Source organism: Penicillium paradoxum, assembly GCF_028828445.1.
Source record: "Penicillium paradoxum strain IBT 22861 chromosome Unknown utg000003l_segment0_segment0, whole genome shotgun sequence".
Lineage (NCBI taxonomy): Eukaryota > Fungi > Ascomycota > Eurotiomycetes > Eurotiales > Aspergillaceae > Penicillium > Penicillium paradoxum.
The window spans coordinates 3,007,360-3,022,916 of NW_026643181.1; the positions used below are offsets into that span (position 1 = coordinate 3,007,360).

Consider the following 15,557-nt stretch of genomic DNA (forward strand, 5'->3'; position numbering starts at 1 on the left):
GGTATACTGGCAGGATGGTTGTCGGGATTTGAAGCCAGGGATTAAAAAGGGGTGAATTTGCCCTTTCTTTCTTCAAAATATTGGGAACTTATATCAGAATTACACAAATATCTTGAATTGGAGTTTAGTAGCCTCTATTGCCACCATTTCCTCATGTGTTTGGGCTCTTAATAGGGATGTATTCGCGGAAACTTCCAGACATCCCTCTCATGATTTCTGGTTAAGTTTTCTCCCAACAAGTCTTGTACGAAATACATCGATAGAATACTATTGCGATGAGGTACAAGTTGCTTACGTTCTGAATACATGTGTGCTGAAACTAGTGCATGGCGTGGAGGGTAACTGGTTGCGTATATCCGAATTGGGCAACTGATTGAGCAGACGAACAACAACGGCTCAAATCCGACCAATCGACACACTAGGCAGCGCTTTTACCTTTTGACACATTCTCCGTGTTGATGACCGAGGAACTGACTGTTTTGTACACCATCTAGATCGTTTGCGGGGCGCCTGGCAGGTTTCCTGGTTGGGCTGAGTCTGTAGACACTTTACACGAGAGGTCGGGATACAAGGAAACCAATAAGCATTCACAGGAACAAAGCATGTGTGGAGGAAACGAAGGTAACATGTCCATGTAGCATTCTCGTCCATTTGTCTGCTGACTGTTGATACGTCAGGAAGTCAAAGTATCCCGGGATCTGGCGAACGCGAGGCTGAAGAAAGACGGGTCGATCATGTACTTGCAACTTTAAGGACAGACTATAGTTCTGTACCGGTGACACAGCTGACAGTGCATCTTTAAGGGATGGCATATGTAGTGTTTCGAATCCAACTCTACAGCTATCTTTCGCACACCATCGCCGGAGAGTATCCCATTCCCAAAAGCCTAGACCTTTAGCTTCAGATAATGATGAGCTTTGGAGTATCGAGCAAGGATATCGAGGCAAACCATGCATTTGGTGATGTAGTTTGGCGTCTCATTCACAAGAAGTAAGACGCTTCGCGTTCTCGCTCCCAACGATACTCCATCCGCTTGGCCGTCTGCATGCCGACCTCGATACCACCGTAATGCGCCGAAATAAACTCCAACATCACATCTATTCCTGCAGTAATACCGGCAGATGACCAGATTTCGATCCCGGGCCGCAGGGACGTATCAGACACTGCATCCTCGGGGACCGTATCACGCAGCCACCGCTTATTGCGTTGCCAGTTCACCCAGCTTGATTTTTCAATGACATCGTCGTAGCGAGCTGAGTTTGTGGTCGCTTGGCGATTATCCAAAAGTCGAGTTTGCGAGAGGATATGACTACCCGTGCAAACCGTAATGATACTGTGGCGCACATATGGCGCGACAGCTGTTACGAAATCTTGGACTTCTTGCGTGTTGGGGACTTTGACTTCAGATGGAGCAGTATTAGTGCCGTAAATCCGGTCAAGACGTGTTCCTGGACCACCGGGGATAATCAAAACATCGACAGGTTTGATCTCACTACTGCCATCACCGGCTACGTTTCCAGCTTTCAAGGCAGCAATCACGTCGGCAAAGGTACACTGTGGCACCATTTGCTGGTTGCAAGTCGTGTTGACGTTGGAGGCTGGGATATCAAATCGCCATGGTGCCTTGGGCGGCGGAATTGGTTTCACCGAGACTGGGTCTTGAGTTGCGGCTGATACAGTCAGAGTGATGCCATCCGTGTCAGGGTACTGTGAGCGGATGTTGAGAATGTCGAGTGGAGCCGCAACATCCAGCAGTTGGAAGCCTGGGAACAATGGAAGGTGGTAATGGAGAGGTCTGAGTGCCATGTCGTGTAATGTTCGGCTGGAGGAAGAGAAGGCCCGTGAGGCGACTTGGAGAAAACGTGGAAGCAAGGAGCTCATTCCGGAGAGCAGGTTGCGCAATTTGAGACCTTTGACCCGGAGGATCCCTGCTTTAAATGATCTCCTGGGGGCGAAGATGAGTCTGAGAACAGGACGGACAAAAATAAGGTGATACGCTAAACCCTCCAGGGCTGAAGACTGGAATACCGTATGACAGCGAGGCCTCCAACGCAATGTCTGGGCCCGATCTCATCACACCGATTTTTTTCTCCTCTCAATCATTATATGCGTGTTGTATATGATGTACAGAAGGAGGATAGAGTGTACGAGACAGTATCTGCATGGAGGTATAGTAGAAAACGGAGTAGTTGTAGGCAAATACGTCTGGACTACAGGCTGTGGCTTCAGCCAGAGTGAGACTTATTCTATCAGTACTCTATACTCCGTACGGAGTACCTTGCTGTTTAATATCCTCGCAGTAAGACAATACACAGCATGGTTTACTCTTGAAACATCATGTACAGTATTTTTAGGCTCCCGAAAAGTGAGACCCGACGACAAACAATGCTCCAGTCAAGATGCAAATGCCTCCAAACAGTTGCGCGTAAAGGTAATCACCCCCTCGCAGGGCGATCAGCTGTCCTGCGATGTATGGTCCTGTCAGCAGTGGGATACTATTGATCGTGGTGATCATGCCCACACGTGTGCCGGATTTTTCCGGGTCTTTAGATCCAAAGTATGCATTGGCAGCGGGCAATTGACTCTGCGCACAATTGACCAGTAATCCGTAGATCGTGGCCCAGATGAACATGCCAACGTGAGTGTGAACACCAATCCATCCGAGAATGGCGATGCCGCAAGGGATGGAGACTGCAATGCACGTCCTCACCGCACCCAGCCACCGGTCTGCCACGAATGCCGATGCGATGCGAGATGGAACACCAACTCCGTTCATCAGGATCAGAAGGAGAAGTGAATCGGATGCTGTAAATCCTGTATGAGCTTGCGCGTATTGTCTCAACTGTAGATGTAGTTAGTAACTTCGGTCCACAATGCGACACAAGACCAAACTCACATAGATGTATGCGAAGTAGATACCCTCGAAGATCAGGAACGAACCAATCGAAAATAGGAGGTAAGGGCGTTCACGGAATGCACTAAAATCAACCCAGGGAGGGGGACTGCGAGGTACAATCCGAGACCTGGTGAATTTGACAATGATGATACTGTTGACCAGGATAATGGCCGCCATGATCCGGACCGTCCATGCGAATCCAATCTTGTCAAGACACTTATACGCGACCACGGGGAAAACCATACCCCCAGTTGCTGCGCCACATGAAGCCAGCGAGACTGCCATGACTCGCTTAGAGCTGAAGTATGTCGCATACAGTGAGATGATGGGGCTGAAGACGAGTCCGTGGCCGATTCCACTGACAATGCCTTGCGCGAGCCAAAAATGCCACAACTTCGTTCCAAAGGACGTGCCAAGCGCACCAGCAAACTGGAATAGACAACCAAGGGCGATGCATTGTCGGAGATAGCCCGCGTCCATCGCCCGGCCGGACAATGTGGCCAGGAAATGGACGAGGAACATCTGCACCGCTCCGATCCAGGATGCATTGGCTGGGCTGACATCTAGGGTCTTGACGTAATATTCCTGGAAAAATCCATATCTAACATGAATCAATGGAGGGGATCGGCATTGGATGTGATAGAGCCCTCTTACGATGTGATATAGCCCCATACATTGAACACCACGAGGTGTCCAGTCAGGACCTGTGTCCAGGCCACAAGACCTCCATCGGGAATTTCATTGTTCTCGGCTTTGCGTTCTTCATCTTGCTGACGGGGATCGGGCTGTATAAATAGCGGGGACTCTTCGGTAGGAGTAGTGTAGGTCGTGGCCGACCTTGTATAGGACGAATCGGTCGTCGAGGAGTATACCCCGACAGCATTGCTGGACGAGGAGATGTTTGGCTGGCCCATATTATTTAGAAAAGCGCCATATACGGAGTACAGAGTAACCAAAACAAAAGTTCCGCCAGGACCTCGCAAAATAATCGAGGGGGTGGTGAGCAGTATATGAGAATTCACATCTAAACTGTGACTCCTCGAGTGCTACACGGTGGAGTTCATGTACTCCGTACAGAGTCCCCGCTCTCTGCAGAGATCTCGCATGTATCAATTGATGTACTGGTTTTTTTTACAGATACCAATGCAGGTAAGAATGCATCTCAAGGTGCAGAAAACTTAATAATTAATTACTGTATGGAGTAAACTACGTGTCGCTGCCTTCGGTCGATCTGGACGAGAGATAATAATATCCGAACTCCCGCCATTCCACGAGACTCATCAACCAACTTCTTCCTTTGACCATGAGATTTGAATACGCTCCAGATGAAATCCCTCAGAGAATCGTTGCGGTGTTAAAGCGGTTTTGCTTGCATTCGAGCTCGGATGACCATCAAAAAGAGGTCGGAAGGGTGTTCGAGTCCGTGCCGGAGAAGCTGAAGGTCAATATCACGGCAAACCATCCGATTACCATGATATTACCTGCATTTCCATGGAAGAATCCCAATAAAGACAAAGTATTAGGAGATGGGGCTGACCTAGGTGAAGGAATGGGTCTGGCGAAGTTGAATCATCTGTGTGAGGAGATCTCAAAAATTTACCCTTACGGCGCGCGACTGATCCTCATTTGTGATGGACCGGTGTATAATGGTATGCTATATTCTATTCAGAGTGTACGGAGTAGTAGTGGATGCATGATGCATTCTTGAAGTTGGATCAAGACTGACGGCGCAGATTTGGTCGGCGTGCCCGATGACGAATATTACGACTACGGCATGGAGCTGCGCCAAATGGCCCAAGAGAAACATTTCTCTTCAATTCAGTTCATTAGATTGATGGATCTGTTGGGACTGGGAGATGGCGAGAACGTCTCCAAACAAGAATACCTGCGCCTTGTCTCCACCTGTAGGGAGAAATTGATGTCATCCACATACTTCGATCCAAGATTTGATATTGAGCATGAGCTGGAGACAAATCCAGATACCAAGACAACATACGAGAGTTATTTCAGTCGCATTTCAGAAGATCTCAAATGGGCCAAGGGGTTTGACCCTGTTGTCGCGGCTGACCCGGCGCTCTACGCGGCCGAGGTATCTGGGATGGCCAAAACAATGATCAACCGGCTCATCGTAAGTTTAAACACAACGTTGGACTTCACGATCCGATTATGCCAGCAAAATGACTCGCTGACTCTCTGTATCATTAGGCATACGAAGCTGTGATTGATGCCACGCTCGGGAAATATATCCGTCTCTCGATTCATCCCTCGTTAGGGCGAAACAAGATTTCCATTCCCCTACTGCGGCAAGGTGACCTATTTGGTGACATGCCGTGGCATGCAAGTATAGTGGTGCTTTCAAACGGGGAGATCAAGACGGGAAAGTCTCGAGATTTTCGCGAATTGTACGAGGTAGTGATGAGGCATGACAGGCCTTATTATTTCAGAGAGCCGAGTCCCATATATGAATGGGAGGCAGAGGTGGAATTCCAGCATGACTATGAGGGGCTGATTGTGAGAAACCCTTTAAAGCAGGCTCAGATTCTTTGTAGAGATGACCGCTTGAGACTGGCTCGCCTGATTGTGCAATATCGGGATAAGTCAGTTCGGGTGGAGGGATTCGAGGTGCCGAATGACACATAAACCCTTGATCTCCCTTATGTGAATGAGTTAATGGTACGTGCTGCCAAATGGAGAAGAAGAAGAAGAAGAAGAAGAAGAAGAAGAAGAAGGGAACATTCTGAATGCTGCTCTACGGGGTGATAGTCAGTGATATGAAATTAAAGATAAAGTTGCACCTTCCCAAGTAAGAAGGTGGGTCGCGTTGATCGGATGAACCATGGATTCGCCGGCAAACTAATAGGCTAATTGCGCTGATTCAAAGGCCCATTTCGAGGAGACAATCTCTCTCGGTGGGCTATGTTACTTTGGGTTGTTGGGCAACTATCGGTCTCTTGATGGGGCCCACTAAGAAATTGGAATATCTTATCTCAAAAGTTCATTGTTGGTTCTGAGAGCCACCCTCATACTTTCAAATATGTCTGAGCTGGAATGGACGATGGTAATATGTATTTTGATCATGAAGATCAGTCAAAATGCAAAAATATGGGCCACCCGATGGATATCAGAAGAAACAGAAGATCAGAGTAAATAAAATGATATGTACAATAAGTGATAGGGGAGATGCGCCCATGTGCTCGAGACACAAGTAGTCAAGAAGAGGTAAGGAGAACTGGTTGTATCTAACTTATTCCTTCTTTTTCTTGTCCGAGTCCGAGTCAGAGGCTCCAAACCAGCTCGTCAGCGATGCGATGCCACCACCGCCGGTCTTCTCGCTTGCCTGGCGACGAAGCTCACGGGCCCGTGATCGCTCAGCCTTGTACTCTTCCCAGGAGATATTGGCCGCAGCAGCAGCACGAACTTCCTCTTCTTCCAGGGGAGGAAGGCTTTTGCCTGGCAGTGGGCGGACAGCTGCTTCGCCGGCGTAAGCGCGAAGACCAGTACGGAAGGCCCATTCAACGGCTTCATCAACGGGGTGATCGAAGAGATAGGGAAGGAAGGGGACAACAGCAAGACCGAGCTATAATAAAAAAGACGTTAGCATCGTGTTAGCCCAGTTGAGTACCATCCCAAGTATAGATCATGTTAGAGGGGAACTGTCACATACCCCGATCGGCGTCCAGGTACGAATAAACGCAATCTTGACCCCCTTCACCATCTGCCCAGAGTACCGGACGACACTGTGGATTGTGAATGCAGGCAATCCCATGCTAGCAATACTTTGGAACACCGCCCGTTTGGCCATGACCAGGCGGTAATCCTCCGCAAGTGGGATCTCCGGGGTCGACCAATTTGCAGGCGCATCCTTGGACTCGGCTGAGTTGCCGATAGTCATATTGCCTGTCGCCATACCCCTGATAATCTGGTCCTGCGAGGGCTGGCTAGCATCCTTGTATGCTTCGCCAGTGGGAGCCAGTGCCTTCCAATTCCGGAGGTAGGCCTTGTAGCCTTCGTGACCAACATCGCCTAGCAGGTATGCCCAGGAGATACCGTAGGCTGATCGCACAAGCCATGGGTGTGCAATCGGACGGAAGGACTCGCCAATGTCTGAAGTGTAGGCGACATAGCGATGAGCGGAGATGAGGATTGTGCGGATACGGTTGGCGTACGCAGCATAACGGTAAGGTGTTTCTGTCGAGTCGACCGAGCTACCGTCGACAGAGGTGCCCATCGTTAGTTTTGGCTTTGACTTGTTCTTGTGGGGAGTTGCTGAAGATGACTTTGCGGAGAGCTATGGAATATGTCATCGAGCGGTCGCCCGGGAAGTGGAGTGGGACGGAAACGGCTTCTTTCTCGGGCTCTCTTCCCCTTCTCTCCGGCTCTCCGAGCACACAACCATCATTCTTGAGCCATGGGAAACAATACAAAAGAGGCAGAATTTCACATACTATTGAGAATAGAGGTCATCGTAATAATCATCCTCACGATCGACCAGCAGTTGCAATTTGGCGGGGAGCTTCCCGCGAACTACAGGCTTATCCAGTAACTCCTGCGGGGGTGGTTGGGGTTCATCCTGTTGACGACCGCCCCAGACCATTGCGAAAATGGTCAGAGGGTATAATATGTTCAATTAGGGGGTTCAATCGCCGTTGGAGCCACTCTCATCTATGTGCGTGTGAGAAATCAACCCTGAAAGGCAGAAGAGCATAAAAAGAACAAAAGGGAAAAACGAGAGAGAGCTATGCATGGGAGGAATGGAGATATCATTGAGATGTTTTTATATTAACCGTACTCTACAGCCGAAGCCACAGATATAGCCGGGATATACAGCGTTGACGGCGGAATAGTACCTAGGTAGTAACCTCCGGCTCGGGATCTGGGGTAGAAGTTATAAAGAAGATGCCTCAGGGCCGAACCCGACACATGTTGTTCAGGGCCGAACTTCTCGGGCTAAAATTGCTGGCACTGTGGTTCTTGTAAGCCTTTGTTAAACCTCTCGGTACATACTTAGTGGGCATGTTTCCAGTTGCTTTTCATATGCAAATGCATCTGTGACGTTCGTGCCGGAGCCAGATCACATGATATCGAATGTCGGATGCACCCGGGTCTAGATCATGTGACCAGCCTAACCAAATCAGGCAAGGCGGTATCCGTGCCGACCTCGTCGTTTGGTGCAAGCCTGAGGATTCCGTCCACATCGCTGCCCGTTGAACCTCTCGCTGTACCTCAATTCCAACCCTACAAAATGGTTGTCTACTACCAGATCGCCGGCAAGAAGGTCGGCTCCCACGTCGTAAGTTTCCATTACCTGGCGGATACCCCCACGCGCTCTCCCTTTCTTGTCACGCTTCGTGCGGATACTTGTGAAACATGAAAGTTGACCGGGTTCCCTCCGCCCCTTCAATAGCTCGCCATGGCCACCCTCGGCAGCATCTTCGCCGGTTCTTACCTTGCCACTTCCGGTGGTGACAAGCCCAAGACCGCCCAGGGTCCCCCCATCAACGCTTCCTCCAAGGATGAGGAGAACTTCGTCCAGTATGTCCGGCACCATCGCAGGCTATCATGAACCGCCAATCACAACTCGGATTCATATAGCAGTCATTGAACCATTTTACTAACCGCATATGCCACAGGAACTTCATGAAGGAGGTTGACGGTGGCGAGAAGAAGCCCGCCGCCGGCCAACACTAGACAGCCATTCGATACGGTTAATATTGATGGAGCGGTCGAACATGAGCAGCTAGTATTCTGAATTGAAACAAAACTGCCCCTCCGCTCTCATGCCATCTCTAGCGCGCAACGATGTGTATCCGCCCTTCCGCAGCGTTTTTATGACCACGGGCGGGGAGTTTTTTTTCTCGAGAAGCTCCTCGGACTGATTTTGGGAAATCGGCCGATGAAGTTGATTGATCTGTACATAGCAGGCATGTACGCTGCATAGAAAAATTTCCTCCTAACACCAGTTCTTTGAAAGTATCTTGTCATGGAGCAATATCAATCGCAGAAGAAAAGAAGGTGAATGGTGCGATTATCTCAATATAATTACGCACCGGGTCGCTCGGAGTCTGTAGCGAACAAGACCTCTGCGAACTTCTTTTCGCCATGGACGCTGCTTTCTAAAGCTCCGAGCAATTTGCTTGTGTGTGTAGTTAGTGGAAGCGCTGTAGCAACGACGGGCTATAATCCAAAATACGATTAGATGTAAGCAGCATAAGACAAACACACTCCGAGAAACACCCTATTATTAGCAATTTATGCTACTTCGGTGAATTGGGTAATTCCACTATGTATCGTCCTAGTCAAGCTCGAACGTCAACGGTATCTCCCAACTCACCTTCCACACCTCCACTAACCACCTTACCTACACAACTCCTACAACACCCGTCATACACTCGATCTCCCAACAGAAAAACAAAATGAAACCCCTTCCCTTCCCGTTCCCTCTGAACGTCGGCACAGACATCGTCCACATCCCCCGAATAGCCCGTCTCCTCGCCCGACCCGACTACCTACCGCGCTTCACGCGCCGCATCCTCTGCGAGCAAGAGCAGAATGACTTCCATAAGCGCTTCAGCGAAGCCCTCAAAGCACGCGCCGCATACCATCAACAACCACCACCGGTGCCCGCAGACATAACGCGCTGGCTTGCGGGGCGCTTCGCGGCAAAGGAGGCGGCGCGTAAAGCTGCGCCGTCCGGTGCAGCTTCTATTGGCTGGAAGGATGTCATGGTGAGGATCCAGGAGGATGGGGGCAAATTTGGAGAGGATGTGAGCCGGAGGCCTGAGATTGTTTATCTTGGGAATACGCAAGATGGAGAATTGAGTGAGGGCAGGGTCGCAAAGCTATCTATTTCCCATGATGGGGAGTATGTTGTTGCTACAGTTTTGGCCGCTGGATGAATTGATCAAGCCCTATTTGAATGATCTTATCCGCTCTCCAATTGGTCTGCTGGGTTTCGGCTGACTCTACGCTAGACGGCGACCAATAACCCAATTGGCATACACTTCTGCAATAGTCCTGGCGTATGACTATCGATTGACAGCTGGAGGCTCATTTGGCTCTTGTGAGAGTAGATTGGAGTCCGTCGCTGAGCCATATCTGGCGTCAGGTTTAACTGATGCTGCCTCAATTCTTGCAATTGAGAATGAGGCAGTGACAAGGAATATCCATGCATCAGAATGGCAGTCTACGCCATTTAGAGACCTCATCATTCGTGTATGATACGACCTTTCCATTCTTGTGGCCAGTAATGGCATTGCCAAGGCTATATGTAGATGCCGAGTTAGCCCACAAAACCGAAAGTAATACCCAAGGCGAAGAACGAGCGAGTTACCAGAGCAAATAGCCAAGACCCAGTCCACTCGACAATCAGTGACTATTTACTCCGTACTCCGTCTAACATGCGCAGTCTGCGATGTCTGGAGTCGTCGGGGGGAAAGCGGGCCGGAAGTCCTTATCGTCTATCCACGCGGACAATCCGACTGAAACGACTCGAACATATTCCTCCACAATAGAAACACCCAAGTTATAAGAATCCGTGAGTTTAGCGTAGAGCGACCGTCGAAAGCGTCAACGCGATCTACCCTCGTCTCCCCCTGCTCGGGTTTCACTTCAGATATCAGTCTAACCTAGAGTTGCAGAGACATCTCCATTAAACATGCCATTCTCTCATCACAGTCATTCCGGCCAATTTTGCCCTGGTCATGCGCAGAATTCTTTGGAGGATGTGATCCAAACTGCCATCAGCAAGAAGATGCAAGTCTTCTGTTTGACCGAACATATGCCCCGCCATAAAGAAGATTTCTATCCCGAGGAGGTGCGTTAAGACACATTCAATATCGAATGATGTATTGATCGCTCTTGTAGCTCGAATCAGGTGAAACAGAAGACAGCCATGCAGCAAATGAAGCCGCCTACTGGGACGAAGCAGTGCGTCTCCGCCAGAAATATGCCTCCCAGATCAAGATCATCATCGGGTTTGAGATTGACTGGATTCGACCGGCTTCTAGCAAATTGATTGAACGCTCGCTCTCACGATTCCCGTTTGAGTTCTTCGTGGGCTCGGTTCACCACATGCACACCGTGCCCATCGACTATGACCGGCCCATGTACGAACAGGCGCGGGAGCTAGCTGGCGGAACCGACGAGCGGTTATTCGAGGACTACTTCGATGCCCAGTTGGACATGTTGCAACAACTCCAGCCACTCGTCGTGGGTCATTTTGATTTGATCCGTCTGAAGAGCGATGACATGGAGCGCAGCTTTACGACCTGGCCGGGAGTCTGGAGCAAGATCCTACGGAATTTGGACTTTATTGCCTCGTACGGCGGTATGCTGGAGCTCAATTCGGCTGCACTGCGCAAGGGAATGACCGAGCCTTATCCCAAAGCAGAAATTTGCAAGGTAAGAACGCAGTCTTTCGTGACATAGTGCATGACTAATTTTGGGGTTGCTAGGAATTTGTGGCGCGTGGCGGTCGCTTTTGTCTCTCTGACGATAGCCACGGCGTTGACCAGGTTGCTTTGAACTTCCACCGTGTACTTGAGTTCCTGGGTCGCGCTGATATCTCCATGCTGCATTACCTACAATTGGAAGCGTCGGTATCGCCGCCCGATGCTCGATTCCCGAACACGCAGATTGCAGCTATTTCAGTGGAGGACTTGGGGAAAATGGCGTTTTGGTCATAAGTCTGATTCTCTGTGTTATATATATATCGATGGCACTGACTGCGTGTTCAATCAACGATTCTACTATCATTCCTAGGTCAATGCCGCACAGCTTTGGCGTCAACGTCGCAGAGACTTCTTCCCCACCATTAATTACCCCTCCGCGGGGCATGGCGGAGACAAATAGCAATGTAATCCTTTCTCAAGTCCAGACCAAAGAGACTGGACGAAAGGTCTGATCTTAGCAACATGCCGGACTGAATCATGACGACACCAATGACTTCAGCTCTACTCCGTATGACATGTACAAACCTACGATTCTCCCCGCCGAATGCAGATCATATCCCTACGACCACCCGAAGTTACTTCCGAGCGGTTTCGCATTGTTTCGCGTTGTTTCGCGTTGTTTCTCGTCGGTTCCCGTTGTTTCTCGCTGTTTCTCGCTGTTTCTACATTTAAAGCCAAGCAAGCATGCTATTGGTATGATGCGCAGAACCGAAGCAGTCTCGGATCTATTCCTGACCACTCACATCCGTGAGACCGGTGGTATTGCGCATACACGAGCTGTATACACCTCGTAGCCCCAGGGGAAAAAGGTGCATTACGTTGGTTCCGCCTTGGAGAAAAAGTGGGTAAACCTCTGCCCCTCCCAAGGCGCCCGTTTCCTTTCCTCGCACTACTCTGTACACATATTATATTCACAATGGGCGTTGAGAAGCAAACTTTGGTTGAGGGCAACGGCGTCGACTACCCTAAGAAGGGCGAGCACGTTGCCATCCACTACACCGGCTGCTTGTACGACGCTGACAAGGCTGACAACCACTTCATGGGCGCTCAGTAAGTCGAACCCTGTTCACATGGAATCAAGCTGCTAATATAGCCCGAATATAGATTCGATACCTCCCACAAGCCCGGTCGTGGTCCTCTCGCCACCCCTATCGGTGTCGGTCGTCTTATCCGAGGTGCGTTTCGATCCAAACTGCGTCTTGTGGTCTGAGATACCACATAGCCTTTTTTTTTTTTGGCTTACTAACTCGATCAATATACAGGCTGGGACGAGGGTGTCCCCCAGATGTCCCTCGGTGAGAAGGCTATTCTGACCATCAGCCCGTGAGTACCCATTTGGAGCTTCGCGCGTTTGCGCACACGGACTGAACATAGCTAATATTTGATCTCTTAACAGTGACTTCGGCTACGGCGACCGGTATGTAATATCCCAACCAAATGCAATCCTGGATCAATCTTTCACGTTTCCTACGATTCCTTTTGACCATTCTAATCCCTACCCTTAATTCTCCTCGAGACACTTGCGCTAATATCAAATCATTCTAGCGGCTTCCCTGGTCTGATTCCCGCCAACTCGAAGCTTGTCTTGTGAGTAACCACCTTACTTACCTCCCTATCATGCAACCAGTTGCTACAAAGAATAAAAGAACTAACTGTATATAGCGAGGTCGAGCTCCTCAAGGTCGGCACCAAGAGCGTTTAAATTGTCATTCTCGATTTCCAGTCAGATCTCGGACATGCATATATCAAACGAAGGAAAACAAACAAACATTGGTCCAGTCGAAAGGCTGCTTAAATAGCAAAATCAAAGCTTGGTCTTTTTGCGACATGTCCATTGGCGTGACTTGTTACTCAACGACGAACATCAATTGGTCCAGCGCATATCTTCTATTTATATCTCTTGTCCTTGAGTCCACTGTAGATGATATGGCTTAGCCTGTCTCCTATGCCGCATCAGCGCACGATGGTATTGATATACTCTATTCCAGCGGCACGATACGTGTCAGCCTCAACATAGCTTTCATTACGAGGTAAGCGGAAAACGAAGTTCGTCGCGCGGGACGCATATTTGGGCCACTCGGCAGTGCCCGACACTATGAGGTGGTCAGCTATTAGGCAACGTAGTCACAAATCTGACGGACTATGTCCACTCACCAGAATGTCCATTGGGATCCAAGTCTGCCACGAATGACGTCCACATCCGAGCTGCCATCTGTCCTAGCTCCAAGCGTGCCGGGTCAGATCCCAGCGGCGTTGTGCTTTGGGTTGGGTTTGCAAAGATGAATGGGATCTATACAGTCAGATATAATGATCAACTCACTCTCCGAAAAGCCAATGTTCAAGGTCAGCTAAAGTACAACATACCTCTGCAAAGTGTTGCACCCCAACCAGTGTCGAACTGTTTAGAGCCGCCACGTCCCATCTGTACGAGTATACATTCTCTCGAAAGCCGGCCATTGTTTCGGCCAGCATTCGTCGTGGGGCAACCATAGTGAGATCCCCGGCTATGGATGCGTAGCGCTTGTACATCAGCCCCAATGCGGGCCAGCTGACATTCCCCCAGCCGTAGGGACAGCCGAGAGCTAAGATGTTGGGGTAGTAGGATAGGAGTTGGGTGGCTTGCGAACGATCAAGGACCCATCGCTTGGATGCTATGGTGTTTGTTTAGCTTAACTTCATGGTATACATAGCTGAGGCATGCAACAATGCTTACCAGTCAGTTGGTTGATGCAGTCCTCATCGGTGTTCGTTCCTGTCGTGCCGAAACTAGTACCCTCATCGGTATTCGTCCCCAACAAAATAGGCACTGGAGCCAATCTGCCTTGTTGGAAGCTGATCTGTGGGTAATGGGTGATGAATGATCCATCAATAGTGGCAAACCATTCTAATCCCTCGTATGCAGCGCTGTATAGGGTTGCATAGGGCAACTCGCGGAGACATTGTAGGCTATTGCTGGAATTGGTGCATCTGGGCAGTATATCAGCGTCTATGGGCGAGACTTGTTCGATATTGACTTACCCGGCTCTCTCGACGATTCGGTCATACATGGGCTGGTGCCATTCTGTTCCGTTGTATGGTGGCCCGACTGCATTTCCAGAATCCATAATTGCTAAGCTAGCTCAGCCCAGTGCTCTCAAAAGCCAGGAGCATATCTGCAGAGGACTATACCAGCTCTAAAGAGACCTTCGTTATTCCCACCATTGGTCACCAGATGAGCGCCGACACTGTATGCACCCCTATTTATTCAAGAATAAGCATTTTATATATCCCAAAGATGGTCCTAGTGACTCACGCAGACTCGCCCCAGATAGTGATCTTGTTCGGATCACCACCGAACGCCTCGATGTTCTTCTTCACCCAGCGCATAGCTATACGCTGGTCACGCAGAGCTAGATTGGTGTTTCCTTCAGCCTGGAGCTCGAGTCAGCCTCTCAGATTCGCCACATCGAGGTCTGAATCTGGTTTGATTACCCTCACTTCCTTCGAGTCGAGAAATCCAAATGCCGCCAGTCGGTAGTTGATAGAAACACCCAGAACGGGCTTTCCATTCAAGGCGCTCTGTTCAATAATATAACTCATGTTGTATCTGAGCAGAGTGTAGCATCCAAGTTAGCCGCAATCATTGAGCAACTGCCCAGTTCTGAGTACCTGTACTCAGGACTATATTCCCCGACTGACATACCTCGGATCCGCAGTGGCACCCTGCGTCCAGCCACCGCCAAAAATCCAGATCATCACTGGAAGCAGTCTGGGGTTCTCATCGATCTGAGGTCGAACGATATTCAAGTTCAGACAGTCTTCATTCAAAGTGATAAGGCCCTTGTTTACTAGGTTGGTGGTATCGGATCCATACGCAGGGCAGTCGTAGCCATACTCTGTCGCATTGTAGTACACTAGCTTGCTCGAAGAGCTGAGTCCTGCTGTAGAGAGACTGTATGCTCCAGAGCTACTATCCGCAGATGCATAGCCCCTCTTCAGCTCGGCTGGTGTGAAGCGAACTGGCTCGTCGGCATACTTGATGCCCAAGAACAGATTCTGGTTGAATCCTGGAGAATATCGGCCTACGAATACCGTTTTGGGGCTTCCATTGCTTGTAGCTAGGGTTGCTGTTGGAGGACTTGCGGTAGTCCCTGTAGATTGCGAGAGCAGGTTGGCGATAGCGCCGGAAATGTGTGAGAGGAGTATCAGTGTGACTGGCCTCATTTTGGAAG

The 15,557-nt window shown here is 49.7% G+C and overlaps 9 protein-coding genes across 9 annotated transcripts; 5 read left to right on the plus strand and 4 right to left on the minus strand.

Moving 5' to 3' along the window:
• Nucleotides 1-981: 981 nt before the first annotated feature.
• N7457_003021 (uncharacterized protein) lies at nucleotides 982-1,806 on the minus strand (the record flags this gene model as incomplete). Its single annotated transcript, XM_057174067.1, has 1 exon — nucleotides 982-1,806. The coding sequence occupies one exon, from the start codon at nucleotides 1,804-1,806 to the stop codon at nucleotides 982-984; it is 825 nt and encodes a 274-aa protein (XP_057034218.1).
• A 544-nt stretch (nucleotides 1,807-2,350) lies between these two features.
• Nucleotides 2,351-3,810, minus strand: N7457_003022 (uncharacterized protein; the record flags this gene model as incomplete). Its single annotated transcript, XM_057174068.1, has 3 exons — nucleotides 2,351-2,842; nucleotides 2,897-3,497; nucleotides 3,551-3,810. The coding sequence occupies 3 exons, from the start codon at nucleotides 3,808-3,810 to the stop codon at nucleotides 2,351-2,353; spliced, it is 1,353 nt and encodes a 450-aa protein (XP_057034219.1).
• Nucleotides 3,811-4,199: 389 nt separating this feature from the next.
• On the plus strand, nucleotides 4,200-5,536 carry N7457_003023 (isocyanide synthase family protein; the record flags this gene model as incomplete). Its single annotated transcript, XM_057174069.1, has 3 exons — nucleotides 4,200-4,545; nucleotides 4,630-5,024; nucleotides 5,102-5,536. The coding sequence occupies 3 exons, from the start codon at nucleotides 4,200-4,202 to the stop codon at nucleotides 5,534-5,536; spliced, it is 1,176 nt and encodes a 391-aa protein (XP_057034220.1).
• Nucleotides 5,537-6,140: 604 nt separating this feature from the next.
• On the minus strand, nucleotides 6,141-7,490 carry N7457_003024 (uncharacterized protein; the record flags this gene model as incomplete). The annotated part of the gene is made up of 3 exons (XM_057174070.1): nucleotides 6,141-6,473; nucleotides 6,561-7,101; nucleotides 7,342-7,490. The coding sequence occupies 3 exons, from the start codon at nucleotides 7,488-7,490 to the stop codon at nucleotides 6,141-6,143; spliced, it is 1,023 nt and encodes a 340-aa protein (XP_057034221.1).
• A 531-nt stretch (nucleotides 7,491-8,021) lies between these two features.
• Nucleotides 8,022-8,584, plus strand: N7457_003025 (ATP19 family protein; the record flags this gene model as incomplete). Its single annotated transcript, XM_057174071.1, has 3 exons — nucleotides 8,022-8,186; nucleotides 8,301-8,428; nucleotides 8,527-8,584. Coding segments are annotated over 3 exons (351 nt in total), but the record flags the coding sequence as incomplete, so codon positions are not given.
• Nucleotides 8,585-9,309: 725 nt separating this feature from the next.
• N7457_003026 (holo-ACP synthase) lies at nucleotides 9,310-9,792 on the plus strand (the record flags this gene model as incomplete). The annotated part of the gene is made up of 1 exon (XM_057174072.1): nucleotides 9,310-9,792. The coding sequence occupies one exon, from the start codon at nucleotides 9,310-9,312 to the stop codon at nucleotides 9,790-9,792; it is 483 nt and encodes a 160-aa protein (XP_057034223.1).
• A 758-nt stretch (nucleotides 9,793-10,550) lies between these two features.
• On the plus strand, nucleotides 10,551-11,580 carry N7457_003027 (histidinol-phosphatase; the record flags this gene model as incomplete). Its single annotated transcript, XM_057174073.1, has 3 exons — nucleotides 10,551-10,709; nucleotides 10,760-11,296; nucleotides 11,350-11,580. 3 exons carry the CDS (start codon nucleotides 10,551-10,553, stop codon nucleotides 11,578-11,580), a joined length of 927 nt encoding a protein of 308 aa, XP_057034224.1.
• A 682-nt stretch (nucleotides 11,581-12,262) lies between these two features.
• N7457_003028 (FKBP-type peptidyl-prolyl cis-trans isomerase) lies at nucleotides 12,263-13,048 on the plus strand (the record flags this gene model as incomplete). The annotated part of the gene is made up of 6 exons (XM_057174074.1): nucleotides 12,263-12,396; nucleotides 12,451-12,521; nucleotides 12,609-12,669; nucleotides 12,743-12,763; nucleotides 12,892-12,933; nucleotides 13,009-13,048. The coding sequence occupies 6 exons, from the start codon at nucleotides 12,263-12,265 to the stop codon at nucleotides 13,046-13,048; spliced, it is 369 nt and encodes a 122-aa protein (XP_057034225.1).
• A 251-nt stretch (nucleotides 13,049-13,299) lies between these two features.
• On the minus strand, nucleotides 13,300-15,549 carry N7457_003029 (putative triacylglycerol lipase (LipA); the record flags this gene model as incomplete). Its single annotated transcript, XM_057174075.1, has 9 exons — nucleotides 13,300-13,439; nucleotides 13,501-13,636; nucleotides 13,711-13,997; nucleotides 14,060-14,313; nucleotides 14,365-14,455; nucleotides 14,515-14,582; nucleotides 14,639-14,757; nucleotides 14,818-14,932; nucleotides 15,029-15,549. 9 exons carry the CDS (start codon nucleotides 15,547-15,549, stop codon nucleotides 13,300-13,302), a joined length of 1,731 nt encoding a protein of 576 aa, XP_057034226.1.
• Nucleotides 15,550-15,557: the final 8 nt, after the last annotated feature.